Raw genomic sequence first — 24283 nt, forward strand, 5'->3', positions numbered from 1 at the left:
CCTCCATGTTTCCGCGCAACACGAGCTGCTGCGGAAGTCTCGCAGAGCAACGGAAAAAACTTGATGGGCCGCTGTTTCCATATCGAGCTTTAATAAAATATCGATAGAATCGAGCTTCATGATATATTGCCCAGCACTAAAGCAATGGTCATTTACATGTCACATAACGAGCAATCCGACTGTCTCAAATGCCAGATGGAAAAGACCAACTACAGTAGCTTGAAAAAGGAAATTTTTGCATGATAATGCAAACCCGATAAATGGACATCAAAGATTATATAAAAAAAATTATGGAAGGGGACTTTTAAAAAAACCCAAATCATTAGGTTTGTCTAAAAACTCAAATTCAAATTATACTCAAAAGGTTGATGAATAGAAAATTATGCATGCATGCATTTGCGTAATAATTTGGAATGCAGAATATTTATTTACACATGAACTTTTCTTTTGTGTTGTTTTTCTCCTTCTGTGACGCGCCAAATGACAAACTTAGTAAAGTGCTCTATAAAACAACCTTCTTTGTCATGAAACACACTTCCACTGAGTGTCAGACCATGGTTTCCATTTAGCCCACTATGGTGTGAGACTGCAAACTTGCTATCTGTTAGCAGCTCCACATTTACACCCTTCAATGCTCTGTTCCCACAAGTAAAACTTCACCCCATCGCTCTCTGAGGACCTAACTGTCGCTTGTCCTTGGCCAGAAAACAGACAGCAAACTCTCTCTCCTCTTTAAAGGCGCTTTGAACAAATGACTGTCGTGTGGCGCAGAGAACACCATCCATAGTGGGGAAGTAGTTCTTGTACAGCATAATGATCACATGGCCTCTAGCAAGTTATTTGAACTTCTTCAGTCCGGATTAAGGGCAGACCACGCTACTGTAATGGCCTTTGCAAAAGTGACGAATGAGCTTTTACAAGCTATGGATTGTGACACCTCATCAACACTATTATTACTCGACATCGGCGCTGCCTTTGAAACCGTTGATCACAACATACTACTAGATCGCCTCGCCATTTTGAAGCTGAGCGAAGAGGGAAAAATCGATCAGCGCTACTGCACAACCATTGGGCATAGCCAATACAACAATTTGGAATGTCACGAAAACGAAAGAAACTACTGGTGTACTGAGCAACAGACATTGAACAGGTTGGCCAAGGGTATCAACAGCAGTTGATGACAGAAACATTGTGAGAGCTGTGAAGAAACACCCAAAGACAACAATCAGTGACATCACTGCCAACCTCCACAGGGCAGGGGTGAAGGTATCACAATCCCCTGTTCGAAGAAGACTTCGAGAGAAGAAATATACAGGCCATACCACAAGATGCAAACCTGTGTGCGGGGGGGTTGGGTAAAAGCAGTGGAAGCTCGTGCTTCACTTGAAGTAAAACTTTGTGGCAAATACTGTATCTGCTGCCCATTAGATAGGAATCTCTGGCTCCAGCGTGATGACCATTTATTGAACACAAGACTCAACGTAAGCGGTCTCGCATCGCTATTTACGAGTCAAAATTAGCATTTTGTGCCCCGTAAAATATTGTGAAAAGCAAAACTGCGAAGCACAGATTCTTCGCTGTGCTCGATAGACGTGACAACACGATTTCGTCGTCACCTGAATTGATAAGAAAAAGCTAAGAGCAAAAGACAGAAAATGGCAAAAGTGTAGTACCATTTCACAGTGAAAGGTGTAAGGTTGTATCACCGACCTCTCTCTCCGCCGAAGACGCTGAGTATGACGGCTGAACCCTGGTTGAGCACACTATAATACGACCCTTCATATGTCAGGGGATAAACCGGACCCGACCGGACCGGACGCAGACCCGGACACGACCGACCGATAGTACCTAATTGATCCCTTGGGAGGATGTAATATCTTGGCACAGATGTCTTCTTTTTAGGATATATAAAATACAATTGTATTTAGGGTCCCAATTTGGTCAGGGGCAGCCCTCTGTGTCCACAGTTACATTCACAAATTACTAGGGTTAATGACTGGTTGTTCTCTCCAACTTTTCCTCATTTCTCTGTGAAGTCCCAGTTAACGTGCACTGGGGGAAAGTCTATCTTTGGCCAAACTAGGGAAGGAGCAAGCAATGCAGCGCTTAACATGACCACAGTAACGTTTACTATATATTTTCTTCCTCTCTCTCCTTCTTTTGCAGTTCCCAACATGTTGCGACGCCTGCAAAGATATTCAGTGAGTCAAGTCATGGCTAACCTAACCTGACACAACGGGTAGTTTGTTCTTAATTTTTGTTCAAAATAAATTTAATTCACTCTTGAACAGTATTTTGGCCGGAATCATCAACAAAGCGCCAATTTAATGAATTACTGCTGAAGTGCACCTTACACCAGCCTCAAGGTTTTTTGCAGACCTCTGTGACATTTTTCATTACAAGAAAGTTCATTCATGTTATTTCCCTATAGGAGTACTAATTTTAAAGGTCCTTGACTGACAACCGTGCAATTTCACAAAAAGTACAACTGTAGAAAAAAGGTTCTTCGATGTTAAAACTTCATTTAATTGACTTTAAGCGGGGTGAATGAATAGGATTCCATACACAGACTCTTAATTTGATTATTTTGAAGGTTACAACTGTTTAATAGAGTGACTTTCATCTTTTTACTGACAGGGTCGCCACGGCAAGTAAATTGGTTTAACTTACCATTAAGTTATTGGGTGCAGGTCTCTCTTTTGGTAGTCTTTTCATACTGGAAGACAGGCAGGCAGTTAATATCTACTCAATACAAGAAATGTACTGTATGCTATTGTTTTAATCCATAAAATAATCCATTTATGCTTCCATTTTCTACACCGTGTATCTCGTGGGTGTGAGGTGTGTGTTATTGCTGGACTGAGCAACAGTCAACTGCAGCGCTTGATACATTAATATTGAGAAATCTAGATAAAACTCATAAATATATAAGTAACAGAAATTGGGCAACATTAAATCGACAATGAAAATGTATGTGAAGAAGTGGTGATTGCATTGAGACAACAATGACATCTCTGTATAAAGAGACTTACCACTGAGTGATGAAGTGAACAAAAGTCTCGCTGAACTGCTCTGCAGGAAGAACTGGAGGATCCTTAGAAAATAAGTAAAACACAATACATAGAAAGTAAACTTTCTGGGTGGTGTGTTTGTTGATTTTTTTATTAAAGTTGTCAGTGTATTTTATCCAACATCACAATGAGGGAGATGGGTGTCAGAAAGGAGTTTCTCTCCCTTGGCCATTGAAGAAAAAAAACAATTACTGTGTAAAATGGGAGGTGTGATTAAATGATAGGGGCACTCTAACACACCTGGTAGAATCTGCTAATGGTGTGTAAAAGCCATACGCTAAGATATTTCTAGAGATGGTGATTAGATATTGCTCGAACTGGCTTGGTCTTGAGTATTGCTACATTGAAATCCTTCCGGCGGCACGTTGGACGACTGGTTAGAGCATCAGCCTCACAGTTCTGAGGACCCGGGTTCAATCCCCGGTCCCGCCTGTGTGGAGTTTGCATGTTCTCCCCGTGCCTGTGTGGGTTTTCTCCGGGCACTTCGGTTTCCTCCCACGTCCCGAAAACATGCATGAATTGGAGACTCTAAATTGCCCGTAGGTGTGAATGTGAGTGTGAATGGTTGTCTGTTTGTGTGTGCCCTGCGATTGGCTGGCAACCAGTTCAGGGTGTACCCCGCCTCCTGCCCGATGACAGCTGGGATAGGCTCCAGCACGCCCGCGACCCTAGTGAGGAGAAGCGGCTCAGAAAATGGATGGATGGATGGTTAAAATCAAGCCATTGAGATGAAGGTCACAATTCTTGAACAACTGGTTCTATAAATAATGATTCATTTTTTTAACATTATTGAAGACTGTTTAGAATCTCATCTGAATGAGCATTTGATAGTTTGTGTATGTATCAGGGGGTATAATGTGGTTTAAGAGTGTGAACAAGAGAGAACTGCATTGGAACAAGCCAAGCAACCAGTTGGCTTAGCGATAGTGGTGTCCTTGTGTCCACAGCAAAATCAAGTGTGCAAATAAAGACCACACCTCCAAAAATCCATCTACTACGCATCCACTGTCTACAACCTTGGAGCACCTAAATTATATCCACTCCAATGTACATTGAAGTGGATATAATTTATCCCATCAACATTTCTAACAGTAAAGTAAGAAAAACAGTTTACAGCTAACGACTGAATCAGTCTGACATAAATTATAATCGCTAACCAATTACAAGCGACCAACCTCCCAAGATGAGAACAATAAAAGACTCGCCGACGACTTGAACACCTTCTACTGCAGATTTGAAAAGGACACTTTCTGTCTCATGCAAATCAGCCATTGCTCACCCTGCCCATACTACATAAGGGGGGCTGGCACTAAGGAGGGGCTAGTGACTACACGATTCTGGAGAAGAAGAAAAAAGCATGTGTAAAGCGCATCGCAGACCCCATGAAGAATGTAAAAGCAAGGAAGCACTTCATAACAAAGCCACAGAATCACACTTGACAATTAGCATCGGGATCCATGCATTAGCCACACGTATCAGACACACATTGTTTGTACTGCTTTTAGCATAAACTTTCCAAGTCCACAGATAGTAGAACTGCCACCTTCTTATTTTGACAGTATGAAACACACACTTGCAACACCTATAGTACAGTGTCTAACTTTGCAACCAGTGAAGTAGTCCTTGACGTGTAAGCATTACAGTCTACAGGTTTGACTTTCCTTACATGGTGATGCATGATTTAAAAAAAAGTTCAAGTCCTACAATATACTGTATGCCCGGTTTACCAGAAGTAGAAAGGTGGTGTCAGCAGGTCAACAATCAGAAACAAAAATGGCATAGACAAACAATCTGATGACTTTCACCTGAAACATCTCAACGTATAGAAAGCTTTCCACATGGTCCAGAAATAGAAATGACAAAAATAAGTGTAATGGCAATTCTAAACAGAAGGAAAAAAATACCAATGATATGTAATATGTCCCTTCAAAGTTTTCTAAATACACATTACATTTGAAGCCCTGCTGTGCCACTAAAAACACCTCTGGGTAGTGTTCTCCATTTCTTCATGCTGTGCTCGGGGCAACCTCACGCAAACCATGATGCATGAACCTATTTAAATTCACAAAGAAATTGGTTCCATCTTATCTAACTGCACTTTACAGTGTTGCTACCACAGATGAGTGATAAATCATAGTTTTAAACATATTATATGCATGCAAGAGTACACCTTTAAACAATGCACCCTACAAACCTGTACACTCTTAAACTGAATGTACCAAATAAATGGCAAAATATAAAATAAAACGTGCATTTTAAATATGACAATCTATGTCCACATATTTACTGCCACATGGACCTTTTGCGGTATCAAACAAACACTTATGCATGTATTCGTGTTTCCAGCTGAGAGGAAGACTTGCAGCTTTGATGTGGCAACAGCACAAAAGAAAACAGGATGATGAAAGTGGTTCATCTGTGTGAATTATTCCTCTGGTTGTCAACATGGTTCCACCATGAGAAAAACACTACAAGGGTACAAGGGTACGAGTGAATATACATGTCATTGCCATGAAGCAGTTATTAGGCAAAATTAGATCAGTAATTACAGGCTTGAAAATAAAGAGGGAGTTCCTGATCAGTGGGAGCTGCTTGCTTCTACTCAAACAGAAAAGAGGTACATTAATGAGAGCAGACAGTGGGCAGATGGTAGGACCAACTACAGAGAACCTCTCCTTCCAGGTATCGGCTGAAAATATTTTTCAATAGATCACTATGATTTAACATGAAGAACAGAACAATTTCTTTCATTGCAGTTGTTTCATACAAAATATAAAGAATTACATGAACAGATGGCTTGACAAATTATTGTTAAACTAAACTGTTGTGCCGTGCTTCACTTGACACATATAGTGATTGAAATAAGTATTTCACATGTCGCCATTTTTTCTCGTGAAATCTATATACTTAAAGCTCAAAGTTTGTGTGTCCGTTTTCAAAGAACCGCCCTCCCGCATGCCCCCGAACGCTTCTGCATGTTCCCGCACGACTCCAAGGTTTCAACGCCCTCTTTAAATACCAAACTAATAATACATATTCATGACAGGTAATTCTTACTATTATATGCGAACAAGGACATGTAAAAACATGCACAAACGTGTACTATAAAGGCTTTTTTATACTTGCATGGACGCCGACCGCACTGACGTCACTGCGGCTATCCCGCACGCAGTTTGCCTTTATACTCGATCGCAACCCACGTGCGCTGTTTTGAAAGTGTATTGCAGTTCTCCTCCAAGTCGGGGGTGTCGCTACAGCTGGTATTGGCTAGGACTGCAATAGGGTAGAGTTTCCTCTGCATTTTTGGGCCATTTCCGGTAGCCGTTTTTACTTTACTTTCCGTAACAAGGAACAAACCAACAACAATGGGACCAGATGATACGTTGAATTATGCTGCAAAATCGATCGTGAAGGCGGTCGCATAGGTGCTATGTGGAACCGGGAGGAACGCTGATTACATCATCTCAGCATGTGACTAAACCGGACCAATCACGAGACATGATCGCCGCGGCATTTTACGTGCAACAACAATTTTTGCCATGTCTGCGTCAAGCGACGCAGAGGGGCCGCGCGGGCCAATGGGTCGGTCACGTGATGCAATGCGGGCATTGTGGGCCGCCCGGGAGTATAGAACATGCAAAAACGCTCAAAAACGTGCAAGAAAATGTTCCAGCTCCAGAAAGCGCCCTGAAAACTGACACAAAGTCTTGAGTTTTAAGTATATAGATGTCACCTAACGTGCTTGAAGCTATTATAATCATTTCCTTCTCAAGGTGAGACAGCATTTCTACCCCGAATACCATTTTATAATGATTTACCAGTTCAATTGAGAAGGCTTCAGTTTCCAATATCAATTTGTTTTGCAATGAGTATCAACAAGCACAAGGTCAGTCTCTGAAAGTTGCTGGATTGAATTTGTGTTCTCCATGTTTTTCTTGTTTTATATACACACACACACACACACCCACATATATATACATATTTATAAACATACATATATATACACACATAAGGATAGATAGATCCGCGAGTATGCACGTGTCCACAGTAATTGGCAAGCTTGTTAGTAGTAGCATGGGAGTTTCTGTTGTTAGCTGGGCGCCAGAACTAACTGTTACTACCAGCATTGATGAAGACTTACTTTCTTGAAAAATGTTCTTATGTCCATCCTTCGTTCTTTTTCCTCATGCTGCTTTTTGGTCATGACTGTGACCTAGCTGTATACAATGTGAAGCAGCAACTTATCATTCATTGTGAAGCACTTGGCTTCCCATTGCTGGCTGTTTACATAAAGATGAAGCACTACAAACACAACACATCTAATGACGTGACTGAACTTTTACCCTTTATTGTATTGTTTTAAAAACTGTCCAAGAACGTTAAAAAGCAATTTATCAGTCTTCATTGCCGATTCGTAAAACATCGTGCTCGCGCGCTACATTCACTCACATTCTGTGCATCTCCTGGGGGCTAAGCATCCCCCGCCCCAATCCATAAGACCTATGGACACCCCTGGTACAATTTTAGTCATTCTGTCAGTAAGTTAATACAATACATTACAGTCATTACGTCAAATGACAAAACAATCTCTTACTTCTTCACTGCAGTAACAACAATGTAAAACATTTTCGGCTCAACGTTTTGGGATAAAAATATCACACAAGGCAAGTGTTGAATTCCAGTCTAAAAATATTTTTTTCAAATCTAATCTTCTTGCTGACTTTGTAGAATACAGAAGAGCAGTGTTATGCAAAACACAATGAATGAAAGGTTCATACAAATGTGCAAGTACATATTGTATTCTGTTGTCTAAGGGAGTTGCTTTGTGTGAAAAGCTCAGTGAGCGGGGAGGCAAGCTGCACCAGTGGTTTGCTTCATTAGGAAACAAAATATAAGCTTTCTGGTCCATTAGGACTGACTTTAGATGCAAAAGCACATAAGACGACGACTCACCTCATCAACGATGCATTGCAGCAACTGAAGAGGCTGAAGGAGGAGATGCAAAACATGTTAGCTGATGGGGAATTTCTTGGCAATATGGAAAATCAGTCTTTGCAGATAAATCAAATGCAGGGAAGTCAGACAAAGCCATCTTTAGCGCCTGACTTTTTTTATTTGTAATTCCATGTGAGCACCAAATATAATACCAGCAGTATAAGCATGAGCAAATATTTCAATGCAACTCTCGTGAATTTGAGAACGTGAGACCATGCTAACAGTTTTGTGAAGAAATCAAAGAACAATACAACTTACCATTAAAGACCCTTGGTTTTTCTGAATCTGTAACACAAACCAAAGAAGGGCGATACGGCAAAATGTAATTAGCATATCATAATCAAGACGATCCACTTGGACACATTATGATCACCAGGAGAAAATTATTGCTTTCCTGGTGGCAATTTGTGGGTATGCGTAACACCATTTACATAATGAAAACACACAATTGTTAATGGCCTTGGTCTCATTTGGGAGAATGGCGATAAAAGATCCACTAATGTGAATTCTCAGAGTAGCACTTTATTCTTGCCTTGCAGGTTATCGAGGTACTGAGATGTACAATAATCGCTACAATCGGCATGACCAGATGTCAAAGTGAGCATGCTGCAAGTGCCAACCTATAACACAGTGGAACTTGAAAGTCGATTCAGGATGCTGGCCTCCAATATGTTTGGATTCAGAATACATTTTTAACAGATGAAATAAAAAAGAAAAATATTCTTTTCCAAAGGACAACCATGAGGTTCAGTGGGTTCTGTGACAGCCAGAAATCTTGTTTGTTTGTAGGTGACCAAATACTTATTTTCCACCATAATTCTTTAAAAATCAGGCTGTGATTTTCTGGATTTTTTTCCCCCTCATTTTGTCTCTCATAGGCAAGGTATACCTTGACGAAAATTACAGTCCTCTCTCATCTTTTTAATTGGGAGAACTTGCGCAGTTGGTGGCTGACTAAATACTTTTTTGCCCCATTGTATCATAAAACCATGTTTTAAATTGCACAGAGAATGTTTTAAGAAACATTCCTAACATTTTCAAGTGTAAAAAGAACTATTTTAACACGACGACTATGCTTAGTCCCGAGCTAGACAGCGAGCTAAACTCTGGGACAGATTATGCCAGGCATGTCCTCATGGTAATTTGTGGCTTTAATTTACATTCTTGACATCAACAGTTCAGCAGAGTGAAAATAAAAATAAAGAAAAAACAAATCTATCAGCCATGTTCATCAATGACAAACATTCACAGCAAATACAAAACAGAAACTCAAATTAGCTGCTAAACCAATAGTAACCCATCGAAAACTATTATCATACATTAAATTAGCCCGCATGTGTCACCAAAACATTTCAAGAAACATGTCCCAAGTAATCTCACAAACTTGCTTCAAGTGCACATTCACACTTGAAGTCACCCAACAAACAATATGACACAGTACATACAGGTATTGCCCCTGTCGGAATTGAACAACCTCACACTCCGCGCATTGCTTCGAAGTGATCTTGTTTCTTTTTTCTCTCCTGAGTCACTTCTTCTAGGTGAATGTCACACAAGTCACCAACACTTCTGGCTCTAAACCAGATGGGCCAAAAATGGTATGAACTTCAAAAATAAAAGTCTGCATGTACAAGTTAACTTAAACCTGCCTGAAAGGCAGAACATACATACAAAAAATGGGAAAAAAAACTCTTTTAAAAGTGTTAAGGGAGAATAACTGATTGGAAGGTAATTTGCAGGCGTCACGCAACTCACATTGTACTATAAATTTCATTTTTCCTCTTTTATTACCATTTTTAAGCTTAGTAAGTTCTATTTTCATTTCTAATTTGTAATAATAATAGCTTATTGTTAGATATATTGTAGAAGTTATCATTTATTTGCTTAGCTTGCATTTGTATTTTGCATTAGTAGCTTGCATTAGTATTTTGCATTAGTAGCTTGCATTAGTATTATGGACAATATTTAGATAGAAAGATGACTCGCCTTCAAGAAGATGACTCAGCAACATTTGATGGAAGGGCGCCTTGACCAAGGACGTGATCGGATGTGGTCGGGGACGGGACAGGTGTCGTCTGGTCCTATGTTTTGTGTTGTGTCTTAATGCTTAGAATATTATGTCTTGTAGAACCCTCCTATTTTCAAATAAATGTAGGAGCGACGAGGGAGATTGTTTAGAGCGTGTTGAGAGGCTGTAACCTGAACAATCTCCCATGCGCCCTCCTCATGAGTAAAATGACCAACGTCTTCATTCCTTTTGTGTTTATTCATTATAATGTTTGGTGAGATAAATCCAACACTTATACAGTAAGTATACACTGCATTACAAGAGACCCAAGGATGCTTAATAACTCATGGAGGGGTAATTACAATGCTGAGCGGTTGTTGGTGGAGGAGTAGCAAGCAGTGGCCACTAGCTGAGAGCCAGCTGACTTGACAGCAAACAGCAAGGTGATGGAAGACTCCAGCAGAGGTCTCACGGGCAGGCAAGGCTTATTGCCTCGACACCGGAGACGGCATGGTTGTAAACTTCTCAACATGATGCATAGATTGGTCCAGATCGCAGTGGAAGAAGTTAACAGAACATCAGCTGGCAACTACTAGCTGCTCAACGTTGTTTGTCACTTTCGGTTTGTCACCCCCCCCTCCCCCATTTAAATCCAGGCTGGGACCGGCAGTATCTAGGTGGGTATAAAGGCTGAACCAAAGTCAGAGTCATTCGCAATATATCACTGAGTCAGAAATGTAATAAAATGACGGAAACAGAAAACTACTACATGGGGGGGGGATAAAATAGCATGCATGAAGCAGGTGTTCAATGTGGACGCGTGATTTTTTTTTTCTCCCAATATCTGGAACAATAAGTCTTACGGCTGTAATAAGTCAACGTTCAATGATTCCCAGAACAAAATACGCACGTTCCATGACATTTGGCAGCGCTGCTTAAACTGGCTTTGACAAAGTCTGCTACTTCCAGAACTAGCCGCTTTTGTTTTCCTGGTGTTGTGGTGCCCTATACAGTGGGTACGGAAAGTATTCAGACCCCCTTAAATTTTTCACTCGTTATATTGCACCCATTTGCTAAAGTAATTAAGTTAATTTCCCCCCCTCATTAACGTACACACAGCACCCCAATATTGACAGGAAAAAAACATAATTGTTGAAATTTAACGGACAACCCCCCTTCCCCCTAATAGGTTGTTAAATTGAGGTTCCACTGTAGTAATTTTCATGTACTTTTCGCTCATTTGTGAATGTGACATCACACATGGACAAATATGCACACTAGCACTTCAAGTCGATAAACTCACCTTTAGGCATTTACACACAACACGGAATGTTCGGAAATAAGAGGCAAATTGTAATGCGAAGCAGACTTTGCGAAGTAGACTAAATTGGTCACTTAGTCGGGACAAAAGCAAAACAAAATATTCACATTCATTTTTGTTTTTTTGCCTTACGTTCAATGGCCGCCAACAAAACAGGATATCTCAAAAAGACGAAAACACACCTTCAATGAATCAAACCTTACAATAAAACCAAGATTCCACAAGATGGCTTCAAAGTAATCATTTTATTGCTTTGGCCTGAGCACAAGATGGCGAAAAGACCATGAATATGCAGGGTTCCCTGTATTTAAAATTTGGTCAAAAGAGACAATGATGTGGCGGCACGGTGGACGACTGGTTAGAGTGTCAGCCTCACAGTTCTGAGGACCAGGGTTCAATCCCCGGGCCCGCCTGTGTGGAGTTTGCATGTTCTCCCCGTGTCTGCGTGGGTTTTCTCCGGGCACTCCGGTTTCCTCCCACATCCCAAAAACATGCATGAATTGGAGACTGTGAATGTGAGTGCGAATGGTTGTTTGTTTGTATGTGCCCTGCGATTGGCTGGCAACCAGTTCAGGGTGTACCCCGCCTCCTGCCCAATGATAGCTGGGATAGGCTCCAGCACGCCCGCGACCCTAGTGAGGAGAAGCGGCTCAGAAAATGGATGGATGGAGACGATGATGTGACAATGGCTCCTCAATTCCTCTGTTTGGCTGTACGATGATGAAAGTTAACCTTTTACGTTCCATTTACATGGTGAAACGAAAACAAAATAACAATAACAATAAACAAATAAAACAAAAGTTTATATTTTGTGTAAATGACGGTGGTTGATTCCTATAAAACAATTGTTATGCAACTCTTTTGACAGTATATTACGCCACTTATTGATTCACTCAAATACAGGTTCCCACACACTGTAAACGTCTAGAGACTCTTAAACTGCCTCCATATCCACTTTTGCCTGATTAAGACACATTAAAAGCAACAATTTAAAAGTAATTTCTCCTGAAATAATTACTTGGACCAAATTGCATACTGCTTCAGAGGTTGAAATTGTATTTTGGAACACAAACCAATTCAGGCATAACCAAACACTTATTTTTGCATGGGAAAGGGGCGTATCAAAAGTGATCTACTCCATATCATTCTTTTCCTTAAAACTGTTTGGTAAATCTATGATTTTTTGAAATCACTTAAATATGAACATGAGCATTGAAGTCTATCTAGACTGAACAGGTCATCCCTGCACAATATTACCTTTAATTTGCATTGTTGTCACACTTTGTTTTGGAAAAGATTTCCTTCCCTCCCTTCTGTTTTGTATGACCTTTTACAAATATGTTCAAGCATTATACTATGAGGAATTAAGATCTTGCTCAGGGAAGCTATATAAAGTCAAAATATTCACAAACACTGCGTTGAGTGAAGTTTGAAAAAAATAAATAAATAAATAAAACAAACAAGTCAGTCCGAACCAAAAGTGCTGCTGGCTGTACACACATCATATTCTAGTGTCCTCAAATACTTTTCAGCAAGAACTCTATTAACTCCTGACAGAAAACGATCATGACAAACACAAGTATCAACTCATATTACGATCCACTGTGAGCACGCACTCACGCACACGCCACTACAGTTTCTGGAAGGAAAAAATAAATACATAAAAAAGGCTCATAAGTGATGCTATTGGCCTTTCCGCAGTTTAAAACAGTCTCAAAAAATATCTTGTATCTTTCATTAGACTACAGTACAGACTAAAAAAAAATTCAATCCTCAATCGGTACTAAAACGGTCTCGGGGAAGTTGTAGTGGGAGGTTTGTATGGACAGCTGTGCCAACGTCTGTAAAAATGACATCTTATGCCTGAGGACTTTGGCTAGCTGCACCTAACTTGCTAGATCCAAGTACTCTTGCCAGACCACTCTGCAACAGCCTGCAGGTGATCGGTCTGCAGTACCATATGGAGGCTGAGAAAAATTAAGAGATTACAAAGCTGCATGACACTAAGACACTCACTAAGACTTTTTAGGCTTTTACGTATTGCTGCACTTCACAAACATGATCAAGAACCGGAAATTACAAGGACTACATCGTGGATTTGTATCTAGTCATAACAACTTTATCTATATAGCACCTTAAAACATGTTTACAAAGTGCTTTGACAGAAGAAAAGCATGCATACAACAAATTACAAGTATAAATAGTAGAGGGGGGGACGCGGTTAAAAAAAAATCATTTAATTAGAGCCTGTGTAATTAATCTTATCGCGTTTTAATCGTATAACAATATTTGTCCTAAAAAGCAACATGGTTTAATTTAAATTGATTTTAGTGGATGACTGAATGAAATAATTGACACAGACATGAATATTGTTAACTCTGGAAAAATTTATTGAATTGCATTTCAATACAAAACAAGAGAAAAAGTAATAAAAAACATCCCTGGCCATAATTAAACAGACCTCAAGTTAAAGTGCCATTTTAGGAAAGTTATTTTCGAAAAATATTGCCTTTAAATTGTTTCTGTATGCCAGTAGAAAAAGTGCACAAAAAGTGCCATTTTAGGACAGTTATTTTAGAACAACATGGCCTTGAAATGGTTTCTGTGTGCCAGTTGAAAAGTTGGACCACGTGGGGTGAAGTGCTTCAGTAGTATGAAAACTCCTTTTTGCAAAAATTTGCAAAAGAAACACACTTATCAACAGTGTTGCCACAGTTACCTTGAAAAAGTCACAGTTACTTTGCCGATTACTTGATTTCAAAAGTTAACAAAGTTAGAAAAAAAAGTAACTTTTTCAGCAGAATATCACTTAATCCACAGTACAACAAAAGCATTAACTTAAGCGTACCCATTACTCGGTAATGTACGCCACACAAGTTACAGAATGATGTCATCAACATGGACCAATAACCTAGATACTCGTGCAGTTGAAGCCAGTTTTTTGTTTGTTTTTAAATGCTTTTAATCATATAAAGCACATTGCGTTACCTTGTGTATGAAATGCGTTATATAAATAAATTTGCTTTGCACATTAAATGAGCAACTTAGTGTAGACTTGACATGCCAACACAGTACAATAAGTACCTAAACATAAACAAGCACACCATTCTCAGTACACTGGTCTAACGACTCTTAACTGATAGATAGATGCCGATTGTGGTCCGTGAAGGAAACTGTGTGTGCGTGCATTCGTGCATGCGTGTACGTAAACGAGAGCGTGACGCATGCACACACCAATCCTCTCGCCATCGTAGGAGCGAGAAAAGGTGACAGGATGACAACTGTTTAACTAGACGGAGGGGCGGGGGGTGTTGGTGGGGGTGTCACGTACTGACGTGACAGCACGTTAAACCAGCTCACAGACCGGACTACAGACGAAGTTGAAAGTTCTCACCTTTCATTGTAAATATTTTTTCAATAAGTATTGCAAGTCCTTCAGCGAGTTAGTACTTATTGTATGACAATTTATGACCACGCACTTTGGTATGAATAATTAACCCACAATGCATTGCAAGCTTAACACGGCAGTAAAACTATCGTTAATGTGTAAATAAAAAAAGTAACAACAATCAAATACACTTTTTACTAAGGAAAATAAAAATAATGTGGCAGTAGTGAAATTGTCCATTTCTTTGCACTTGTATGATATTTTATCGTCACCATGCATAGAATAAACAATCACCTCCCAATGGCTTTTACTGTATGTTAAGAAATAAGCGGTCTGTGTGAACGGTTAGATGCTATTGAATAGCTGGATTGCGTTTTGTTCAAATCACTGGCCAATAAATTAGTACTTGGTGAGAGACATTGATGACTCAAAAGTAACTATTTGCTGGTTTGAAGAAGTAACTGTAGTCTAATTACTTTCCCGGGAAAACTAACGCATTACTTTGCTCGTTACTCAAAATGGCAGCATTTTGGAGTATTTGTAACGCGTTACCGACATCACTGCTTATCAAGGCTTCCATATGGTATTTTTTTTTATTATTATTTTTTTTTAATGACACTTTTTAGGAACCCTCCCATTTATCCAATTCCTCCATTTTGGTAGCCGAACTCTGACGAGTGCGTCAGTGTAATTGGTATACCAAGAAATTGTGCACTGAAAAAGGATTTGCATCGTTTGGAACACAAAATGTGATTAAAATGCATGAATTTTCTACCTAATTAATTTGTTTGTAATGAATTAATCATGATTCATTTGTTAAAGTCCCACCCTTAGTAAATAGAGAAACAGACACCACCTACCATATGATCTATTGTATAAAACTGATTGAGGAACCAAGGCAATGCAAAAGAACCCATCGTCAGGGACTGAGACCAAGAGGGCTGATGTGGATTTTTTTTTTTTTTTTTAAAGGAGGGAAGATGACATCACAAAAGCTAGTCTGTAAAAGTGAGTTTTAAGAATTGAATTACAAGATGTCACTGATTTTGCATGTTTTATCTCACTGAGCAGTTTGTTCCTAAGTTGAGGCATGCTGATGGAGAGCGCTTTATCACCTTTAGTTTTAAGCCTCGACTTTGGAACGACCAGAAGGTCCTTACCCGAGCACCTGAGGCTGAGGGCTGGTTCATAAGGAGTTAAAAGATTGATTAGGTAGCTCGGAGCCAGACCCATACATATTTTACAAGTAATCAGCTAAATCTTAAAATCAATTCTAAAATTAACTGAAAGCCAACGTAATAATGTTAAAATTGGGGTAATGTCTGTTTGACTAGCTGCGGCATTATGAGCCAGCTTGAGGAAAGTGAGTGATTTTTGGTTCATACTGAGACTAGTGAGTTACAGAAACCTAACTAGGAGAACATAAGCACATGCATTAGGATTTTGTTTTAGGTCCGTAGCAAATATAAAGAAAAAACACTAGATTATAACAAAAAACTTTGTCTTCCAAATATTGTTAAGTGACCTTAGGTCACTCGAAAGGCCTTGAAAGGTGTTATAAAATCAAAGCAAAGCTGAGACACGAAATTATATTTAGATCGAAACCACAGGCTTGCATTTCGTGCAGAGGCCCAAGATGGAAGCTAAGGTAACCAGAATCAGATTGCTCAACTAGAGATTATTGAGTTAAACCCATTTGAAAGGCTAATTAAGATCTGATGAGATTGGGAAGTCACTTCTGTGGTCGGCAATTACATCTGAGCAGGACTTAAGATGTTGCACTCAAATCAAAGATAGCGTGTATCACTTCCCCAAAAAACAAATCTAAGGGGCAATCTAGTTGACACAAACCTCTCCCTCCTTGGCTTTCTGGAGGACATCTAATGCAACTTTGGAATCCTTCATTGTTCACTTGAATGGTGACTAACAAATTAGTCTTGTGTATGTGCAGTTCTATTTACCATTAGTTTGACACTGTTTGTCAAATTCTATAAATACGTACCCCAAAAGAAGAGTGCATGCAGAGTCAGGCAAATCATTTTAAATATTTTTTCCCTTTTAAAGGGTTTCAGACAACTATGTATTTGTGTATGTGAATGGATTAGAAACGTCCGTGTGTGCGCGTTATGCTTGAAAGTAATGAGTGTCCCTAAGTGGGATATATCTTGAATAATAATTTAAAAAAATACAATATGTCATCACAAACACCTGGAATTAAATATGAGTACTAATGAGAAAAAAAATACCTTGTGTATTTTTCTACCTTAGACTCATGAATATAATGGACTGAAGAACTCACCTGTGGATAGGGAAACATTCCGAGGGCCAACTGTATAAAGAACAGCAGAACATGTAAGTGAATATTATTTGGTATTCTTGCGAAAACGTACAAAAACATTTGTCACGGCCCTTAAGTAATACATTCTGACTGGTGTTCAATGGGTGTACCCTGCCTCTCGCCAAAAGTCAGCTAGGATGGGCTCCTAGTCCTTCGTGACCCTTAACAGAATAAACGGTGCGAGATGGATGGAGGGATGGGTGGATTTTGAGGTTCTTTTACTAGTTTTTAAATCTCTTAACGGTCTTGAGGCCATGATATTTATCTGATATGCTTTTATCATATCAACCCTCATGTGCCCTGAGGTCCTCTGACACCAGCCTTTTAATTATTCCAACTGCTAGAACAAAAACTTATGGAGAGGCTGCATTCAGCCACTCGGGCCAGCGCCTTTGGAGTAGCCTGCCGCAGAGTCTGTTGATGTTTTTAAAAGAAGATTCACGACTCACCTATTTGGTTTCGCTTTTAACTGATTTCTTAATTAACTATTGAGACATTTATTTAATAGTTATTCATTTATCTATCCATTATTTTTTTTATTATTCTTATCCCATTTTATTATTTCTTATTGTCCTTTGTTTTTTTTTTTATCCTTTCCTGTTGTCTTTTAGTCTTCTTAACATTTTAAGTTTAACTTCAGTGTCTCCTCATTGGGAGAATGCCCGCGGGGATGTCATTCTGCAGTTTCCTGCCTGTTGATTACCAAAATCTGTGTATCATGATATTGAAGGCAGAAGTGTCGAACTTATACACAAGACCATTTGAGACCACTTTGCTCTCCTACTCCTGTCATTGTATTCACTTCCACTGTGTGAGAAGGCTAGCGAGAGGAGATATTGTTTAATCATATGATATGTACATTGCTAAAGCCCACCTCTTTTAAGCGTACAGGTCTTGAGAACAAGACCCAGACTTGACTTGACCAGAGTGTGCACAGTTCGAATGGTATAGTCAGTGTGAGTACACAGTAACGTGAGGATGTCTGCTTCTTAGGTGGGTGAAATGTGTCCTGACATTTGGCAGGTCAATTAATCCATGGATGCTTTATTGTATATGATATTGATAGGTGAAGATAAGTCCATTAAATCATAAATTGAGGGGGCGTGCAAGTAATTTCATGTAGCTGAATGCACAGTTAAAATAAATAGAATAAAACGGGACTGGTAAAACGGGGTTAGATAAAACCACAGTTCATGTCAATAATTTTGACAAGGCCCCTTTTCTGTGTTCTCCTCTTTATTATTAGACTTGTAATGATAATAAACATTATTGACACAAAAAGCTGAGGCAGATGCGTAAATAATTTGTTCTACTGTGGCTATAAACAGATTGAAAATCAATAGCCTGAGTGGGATACTGAAATTTAAATTATATTTGAAAACAAAGTGTCACTCAGGCACTTTAGCAAGACCCTGGGGAGCAATGAAAACTGCATCACTACATCATCATTAGCTCTCACTAGAATCAAGACGCATGCACGCACACACACGCGCGCACAAACGCACGCACACACACACACGCACGCACATACTCCTATGAATCTCAGTCAGACAATTGATTGTCATACCTCCATGAAAGAGATTCCAACACTCCAAACATCTGCATGGATACCATACTGTTCCCCTGATATCCGTTCTGGCTGTGTACAAAACATATAATAATAATAAAAAATAATTCTGACATGGTTAAAAGCTCTAGGTCAGAGAAAAGGTATGATAGTTAAGGTTCACTTACCGCCATATATGCATTTGTTCCCACATATGTTTTGGCAATTGAATTTACCAACTGTGAATAAGAAGGATGTACAGGTATCAAGTCCATGAATGACAATGATGACATTTGAGAATGAAAATTGAGATTAATTCAATTGAACAGATTGAATTAAAATATTTTGACATTTTAAGGTAATAGTTTGGGTTCTTCTGAACTATCTGAAAAATGCGCGTGCATAGAATGCCTCTAATGACAGTGATACGTAATTCCCTTATGGCTGTTTTCAATTTAGAGCACAGAGGACGAAACCGTGTTGTATTGCCACCCACGCTTTCTCCACCTCTCTTGAATGCATATCAATGAGGCTTCACAGTTGTGTATGTGGTCATAATAAGATAATTTTGAAGTGTGTACAACAATAGGTTGGGGGGAATGTGAATGTATGAGACAGACCCTTGGGAAAGCACTGGGTCTGAAATTAATGCAGTGATTGACAGCTTGACCATACACATAAAGGACTGTACACAGTAGAAGTCTCTCTCTCTCTCTCTCTCTCTCTCTCTCTCTCTCTCTCTCTCTCTCTCTCTCTCTCTCTCTCTAACATTCAACAAATAAAAGAGTGTACCTGAGTGCTGACACCAAAGTCGCATAGCTTGACTTGTCCTCGGGTGTTCACCAGCATATTGGAGGGCTTGACATCTGCAGAGACAAACTGCTTGATACAACTGCAACATCAGCAATCTGACACTGATCTTCATTAACTTGGCTCCTTTTACCAACACAAAATCCAAACCCAATTGTACTCACCTCTGTGAAGTATCTTTAAGCTCCACAGGTACGTTAGGCCTTTTACTACCTGTCAAGACAAACATACAAATATATTTACATCATTCAACTACACTCCCTTTCAAATAATAGAATCAAAAATTGTGATGTGTACTAATTTATGTCAGTTACCAAATGAAATGCTTGTGATTACAGGCTCATAACTGCGAATGTCTTGATTCTAACTAGTTCCTTTTTTTGACGGGGAATGTCATTAATTGGCCATAATGAGTATTTAATTATTCAGGCAGTGTACAAAAACAAGACATTGTCTGTTCAAGACAGATGCATAAAAAATAAAGTTTCCATTTGTGTGTACACCATATGCAGAACTATTCTTTCATTTGTCAAATTTTTGGCTCTGTAAACCTTGAATTAGTCAGTGCAGATACTGAGTTAATTGAGCTGGAGAGAGTCACTCTTGAACAGTATTAAAAAGTGTAGTTAGTACAACATTTTAACACCACAGAGTGGAAAAAGTACAAAAGTACAGCACTTGTCAAAACAAATACAACAACCAGCAGCGGGAGAATGATGTGAAGCTTTTTGACCATGCAAAATGCCAAAGAAATGGTCTGAGGTCATACAGCCTAAAAAATTGTAATGTGCCTCTGCGTGATAATTAAAAGTTGGGATGGTGAAAGGCAGGCAAAGTTGTAAATTATTGAATTAACACAGACTTAACAGCTGTCATTGATTACAGACAAATTTTGAGAAGGGGAGATAGAAAAGAGGAACAGAGGCAGCAGAATGGTAATGATTGTTCAAGTACAACACTCATATAACACCAAGGCCATTATTACAAAAGGACTAGGTATAACGGAGGATAAAAAAAGGAGGGTGTCAATCAGGAAAATAGATGTAAGGACTGCACTAAATAGAGGCTAATTAATCTTTTGACACTGACTTCTTTTCTTCTACTTTAATCAGAAAATACAGCTTTAAACTCATTTTCTACATTAAATAACCAATTATCTTGTGGTGTTGATTAAAAATTTTGACTCATTCACCCCTTTCTCCTTACTACCTGAATACAGATGGATTTCATATAGTTGTGGTCAAAAGTTATACACTTATCACTCATCATATCATTGGCATATCATAAAAGAAATATGCTTTTGGCGATGTCAAACTCATTTGAAATGGTGCTTAAAAATATACTGTACATGTGTTGTCATAGGTTATTTCTAAGCCCCCCCAAAAATGTTATTGTTCTTAAGTGGGTTGTGACTTTGCAACCATAGGAAAATGCGGGTCCTAGGGTAACAACAGTTGAGAATCACTGGAATAGATATGGTCAATGATTTGTTTTTTGTTTTTTAAATTAGTTGGATTTTTTTCCACCCCCACATAGAGTAAAAATCATACGTGTATATATATATATATATATATATATATATATATATATATATGTGTGTGTGTGTGTGTGTAGCAGCTGAAATAAGTATTTGAAATGTCACCATTTTTCTTATTAAATATATTTCCAAATGTGCTATTAACATTAACATTTTCCCAGATGTTGGGAACAACCCAAGTAATCCATACATACAAACAAAGTAGAACAAATAAGCTAAAAAATTAAGTTGTGTGCAATAATGTGAAATGACACAGGGAAAAAGTATTGAACACACCAACTGGTATTTATTTAATACCTTGTACAAAAGCCTTTGCTTTCAATTACAGCTTCAAGACGCCTTCTGTATGGAGAAACTAGTTGCATGCATTGCTCTGGTGTGATTTTGGCCAATTCCTCCAAACAAGCTTCTTTTATGGACCTTGAGTTTCAGTTCTTTCCATAGATTTTCAATTGGATTCACGTCATGCAATTGGCTGGGCCATTCTAGCAGCTTTATTTGTTTTTCTTTGAAACTGATGAAGAGTTTCCTTGGCAGTATGTTTTGGATCCTGCTGAAATGTCCACCCTCATTTCATTTCCATCATCCTCGTTGATGGCAGCAGATTTTTGACAGAAGAATGTCTGGGTACATTTGCCCATTCATCCTTCCTTCAATAATGAGAAGTTTACCATCATGTTCCCACCTCCGAACTTGACTGTTGGTATGGTGTTTTTAGGGTGATGTGCAGTGCCATTTCTCCTCCAAACGTGGTTTGCATCAAGGCATCCAAACAGTTAAATTTTGCTCTCATCAGACCAGACTATCTTCTCTCTCTCTCTTCACGACAACTTCATGGATGGCGTACACACATTTCTACAGCTTTTGGTGCTTTCGCGACACCTGAAGGTGATGCTGGGAAACTGTTATAAGAAATAAATCTGCACAACACACATGAACAATTAGCACTGATGAACACACCCACGTGTCTGCAATTACACGCGTGGACATAAAAGCATGCGCAAAGTGATGCAGAAAACACCAACAACAACAATGGCTGCTTTGGCTATATTGGAAGACATTGCAAACAGTGCAATACGGCGAGAACGTCAGTTCAAAGACAGAGAGGATTGATTTATTAACAAATGATGATAACTGGCTCATCGGGCGCTTTAGGTTCCCGAGGGCAGTCCGCCTGGAACTGTGCGCAGAGCTGCGGCCAGCTTTGGAGCGCGACACCGCAAGAACCAATCCGCTGCCTGTGCCAACACAGTTGCTGACCACGCTGGAGTTCCTAGCAACCGGGGCATTCCAGAGGAAGCTGGTAGACCAATCAGGACTGTGCCAAGCTGTGTGGGACGGAACTATCCACTTATCCGCCGGGTATTTCAAATTCGCATACAATGTAGTTGAACAGGCCCAGACTAAAGCGCAATTTGCAGCGAAAGCCGGTAATCGGAGCTATCGACTGCACACATATTGCTATAAAAGCGCCATCACATGATGAATTTGTGTATGTCAACAGGAAACACAAATTGCATTCGATCAATGTGCAAATCATGTGATGCGCTAATGCAATTAACTAACATTGTGACGAGGTGGCCTGGTTCAACGCACGACTCATACATTGAGTCGTGCGTGGTTGGGAACAGACTACAAGCTAGCACTAAGTGTACACTTATTCATGTAATTATCCTAATATTGAACCCTGAGGGTGGCATGCCCTCTCCAGGTCGGGGTTGAGACCCTGACCCAAGTGGAGGAGTTCAAGTATCTTGGGGTCTTGTTCACGAGTGAGGGAAGAATGGAATGGGAGATCAACAGGCGGATCGGTGCAGCGTCTGCAGTGATGCAGACTTCGTATCGGTCCGTTGTGGTAAAGAAGCTAAGCCGAAAGGCGAAGCTCTCAATTTACCAGTCGATCTTCGTTCCTACCCTCACCTATGGTCATGAGCTGCGGGTCGTGACCGAAAGAACAAGATCCCGGATACAAGCAGCCGAAATGAGTTTCCTCCGCAGGGTGTCCGGGCTCTCCGTGAGAGATAGGGTGAGAAGCTCGGTCATCCGGGAGGATCTCAGAGTAGAGCCGCTGATCCTCCGCATTGAGAGGAGCCAGATGAGGTGGCTGGGGCATCTGATTCGGATGCCTCACGGACGCCTCCCTGGTGAGGTGTTCCGGGCACATCCCACCGGGAGGAGACCCCGGGGACGACCCAGGACACGTTGGAGAGACTACGTCCTTAGGCTGGCCTGGGAATGCTCGGGATCCCCCCGGAAGAGCTGGATGAAGTGGCTGGGGAGAGGGAAGTCTGGGCGTCCCTGCTGGAGCTACTGCCCCCACGACCAGACCCGGATAAGCGGTAGAAAATGGATGGACGGATGGTAATCAGAGTCACCCCCATGTGCTCCCACCACCCCTGAGAGAGCAGTGTCACCCATGATTGCAACTACTCTCTCCTCAAACGGGGTGAGGCCCTCCGCGCCGGTTCCTCCGCCAGTTTTTGTCACACTTTGGCGGTGGGCAGCTGTCCTCCGCTTCACATCCACCTTTATATCAGACCACTTCTTTTTTAGTTCAGCATGTGTGCGCTGTTCCGACTCCACAGCATTTTCTGGATTTGAGCGTACGGCACGTTTCAGTAGGAAATCAATGCAAGCCTTTGTACACGAGGCCCTAGGTCTTTTTGAAGCTCTCCACAGGTGGTCCTTGGCTCTTGGACAACTCTTCAGATTATTCTATGCGCTCCTCTGTCTGAAATCTTGCGAGGAGCACCTGATTGAGGAACATTTATGGTGGTATGATTCGCTTTCCACTTACGTATTATGGCCCCAACGGTGCTCACTGGAACATTCAGAAGTTTAGATATATGCCTGTAACCAAAGCCATCGTTATGTTTTGAAGCAATTAGTTTGCGATGGTCTTTCAGCTTTCTGGTCTTTCACCTTTCTGCTCTTACCCATCATGAGATGTGTCTTGACTCACACATTGCCTTGTGGATGAAATGCACTTTATAAATAAATTGATTGATTCATTAATTGCATTGAAAAGGGATATACCACCAATAAGCATTTGTGTGGTCTGTTCCCCACCCCCCCATAAATCAATCAATAAATAAATCACAGATATGTGATTCCGTCGGTGCCGAAACGTCAATATGCGGGAGTCCACTATACTTTTGTTGCCAGTGGTTTATACTTTTTTTTTTAAGGGACAGTAAATTTATAGGTATACAAGCTTTAAACTGACTACATTTGTAGCAGAGTGTCAGAAAAGTTTTTTTTTTTTTTTT

General features: G+C 40.0%; 1 protein-coding gene across 4 annotated transcripts in view; it reads right to left on the reverse strand.

Moving 5' to 3' along the window:
* Positions 1-24283, reverse strand: part of map2k5 (mitogen-activated protein kinase kinase 5) — a 103012-nt gene that overhangs the window by 18873 nt on the left and 59856 nt on the right. For all 4 annotated transcript variants that reach the window (XM_061670448.1, XM_061670447.1, XM_061670446.1 and 1 more), the window contains 9 exons: positions 19642-19690; positions 19460-19533; positions 18856-18906; positions 18689-18760; positions 17083-17112; positions 8325-8351; positions 8025-8057; positions 3033-3094; positions 2671-2716 (listed from right to left, as the gene is read on the reverse strand). In XM_061670448.1, coding sequence (XP_061526432.1) covers positions 2671-2716; positions 3033-3094; positions 8025-8057; positions 8325-8351; positions 17083-17112; positions 18689-18760; positions 18856-18906; positions 19460-19533; positions 19642-19690 — 444 coding nt within the window. The remainder of the gene's footprint in view (positions 1-2670; positions 2717-3032; positions 3095-8024; positions 8058-8324; positions 8352-17082; positions 17113-18688; positions 18761-18855; positions 18907-19459; positions 19534-19641; positions 19691-24283) is intronic.

The sequence above is a fragment of the Phycodurus eques genome, chromosome 2, assembly GCF_024500275.1.
Source record: "Phycodurus eques isolate BA_2022a chromosome 2, UOR_Pequ_1.1, whole genome shotgun sequence".
Lineage (NCBI taxonomy): Eukaryota > Metazoa > Chordata > Actinopteri > Syngnathiformes > Syngnathidae > Phycodurus > Phycodurus eques.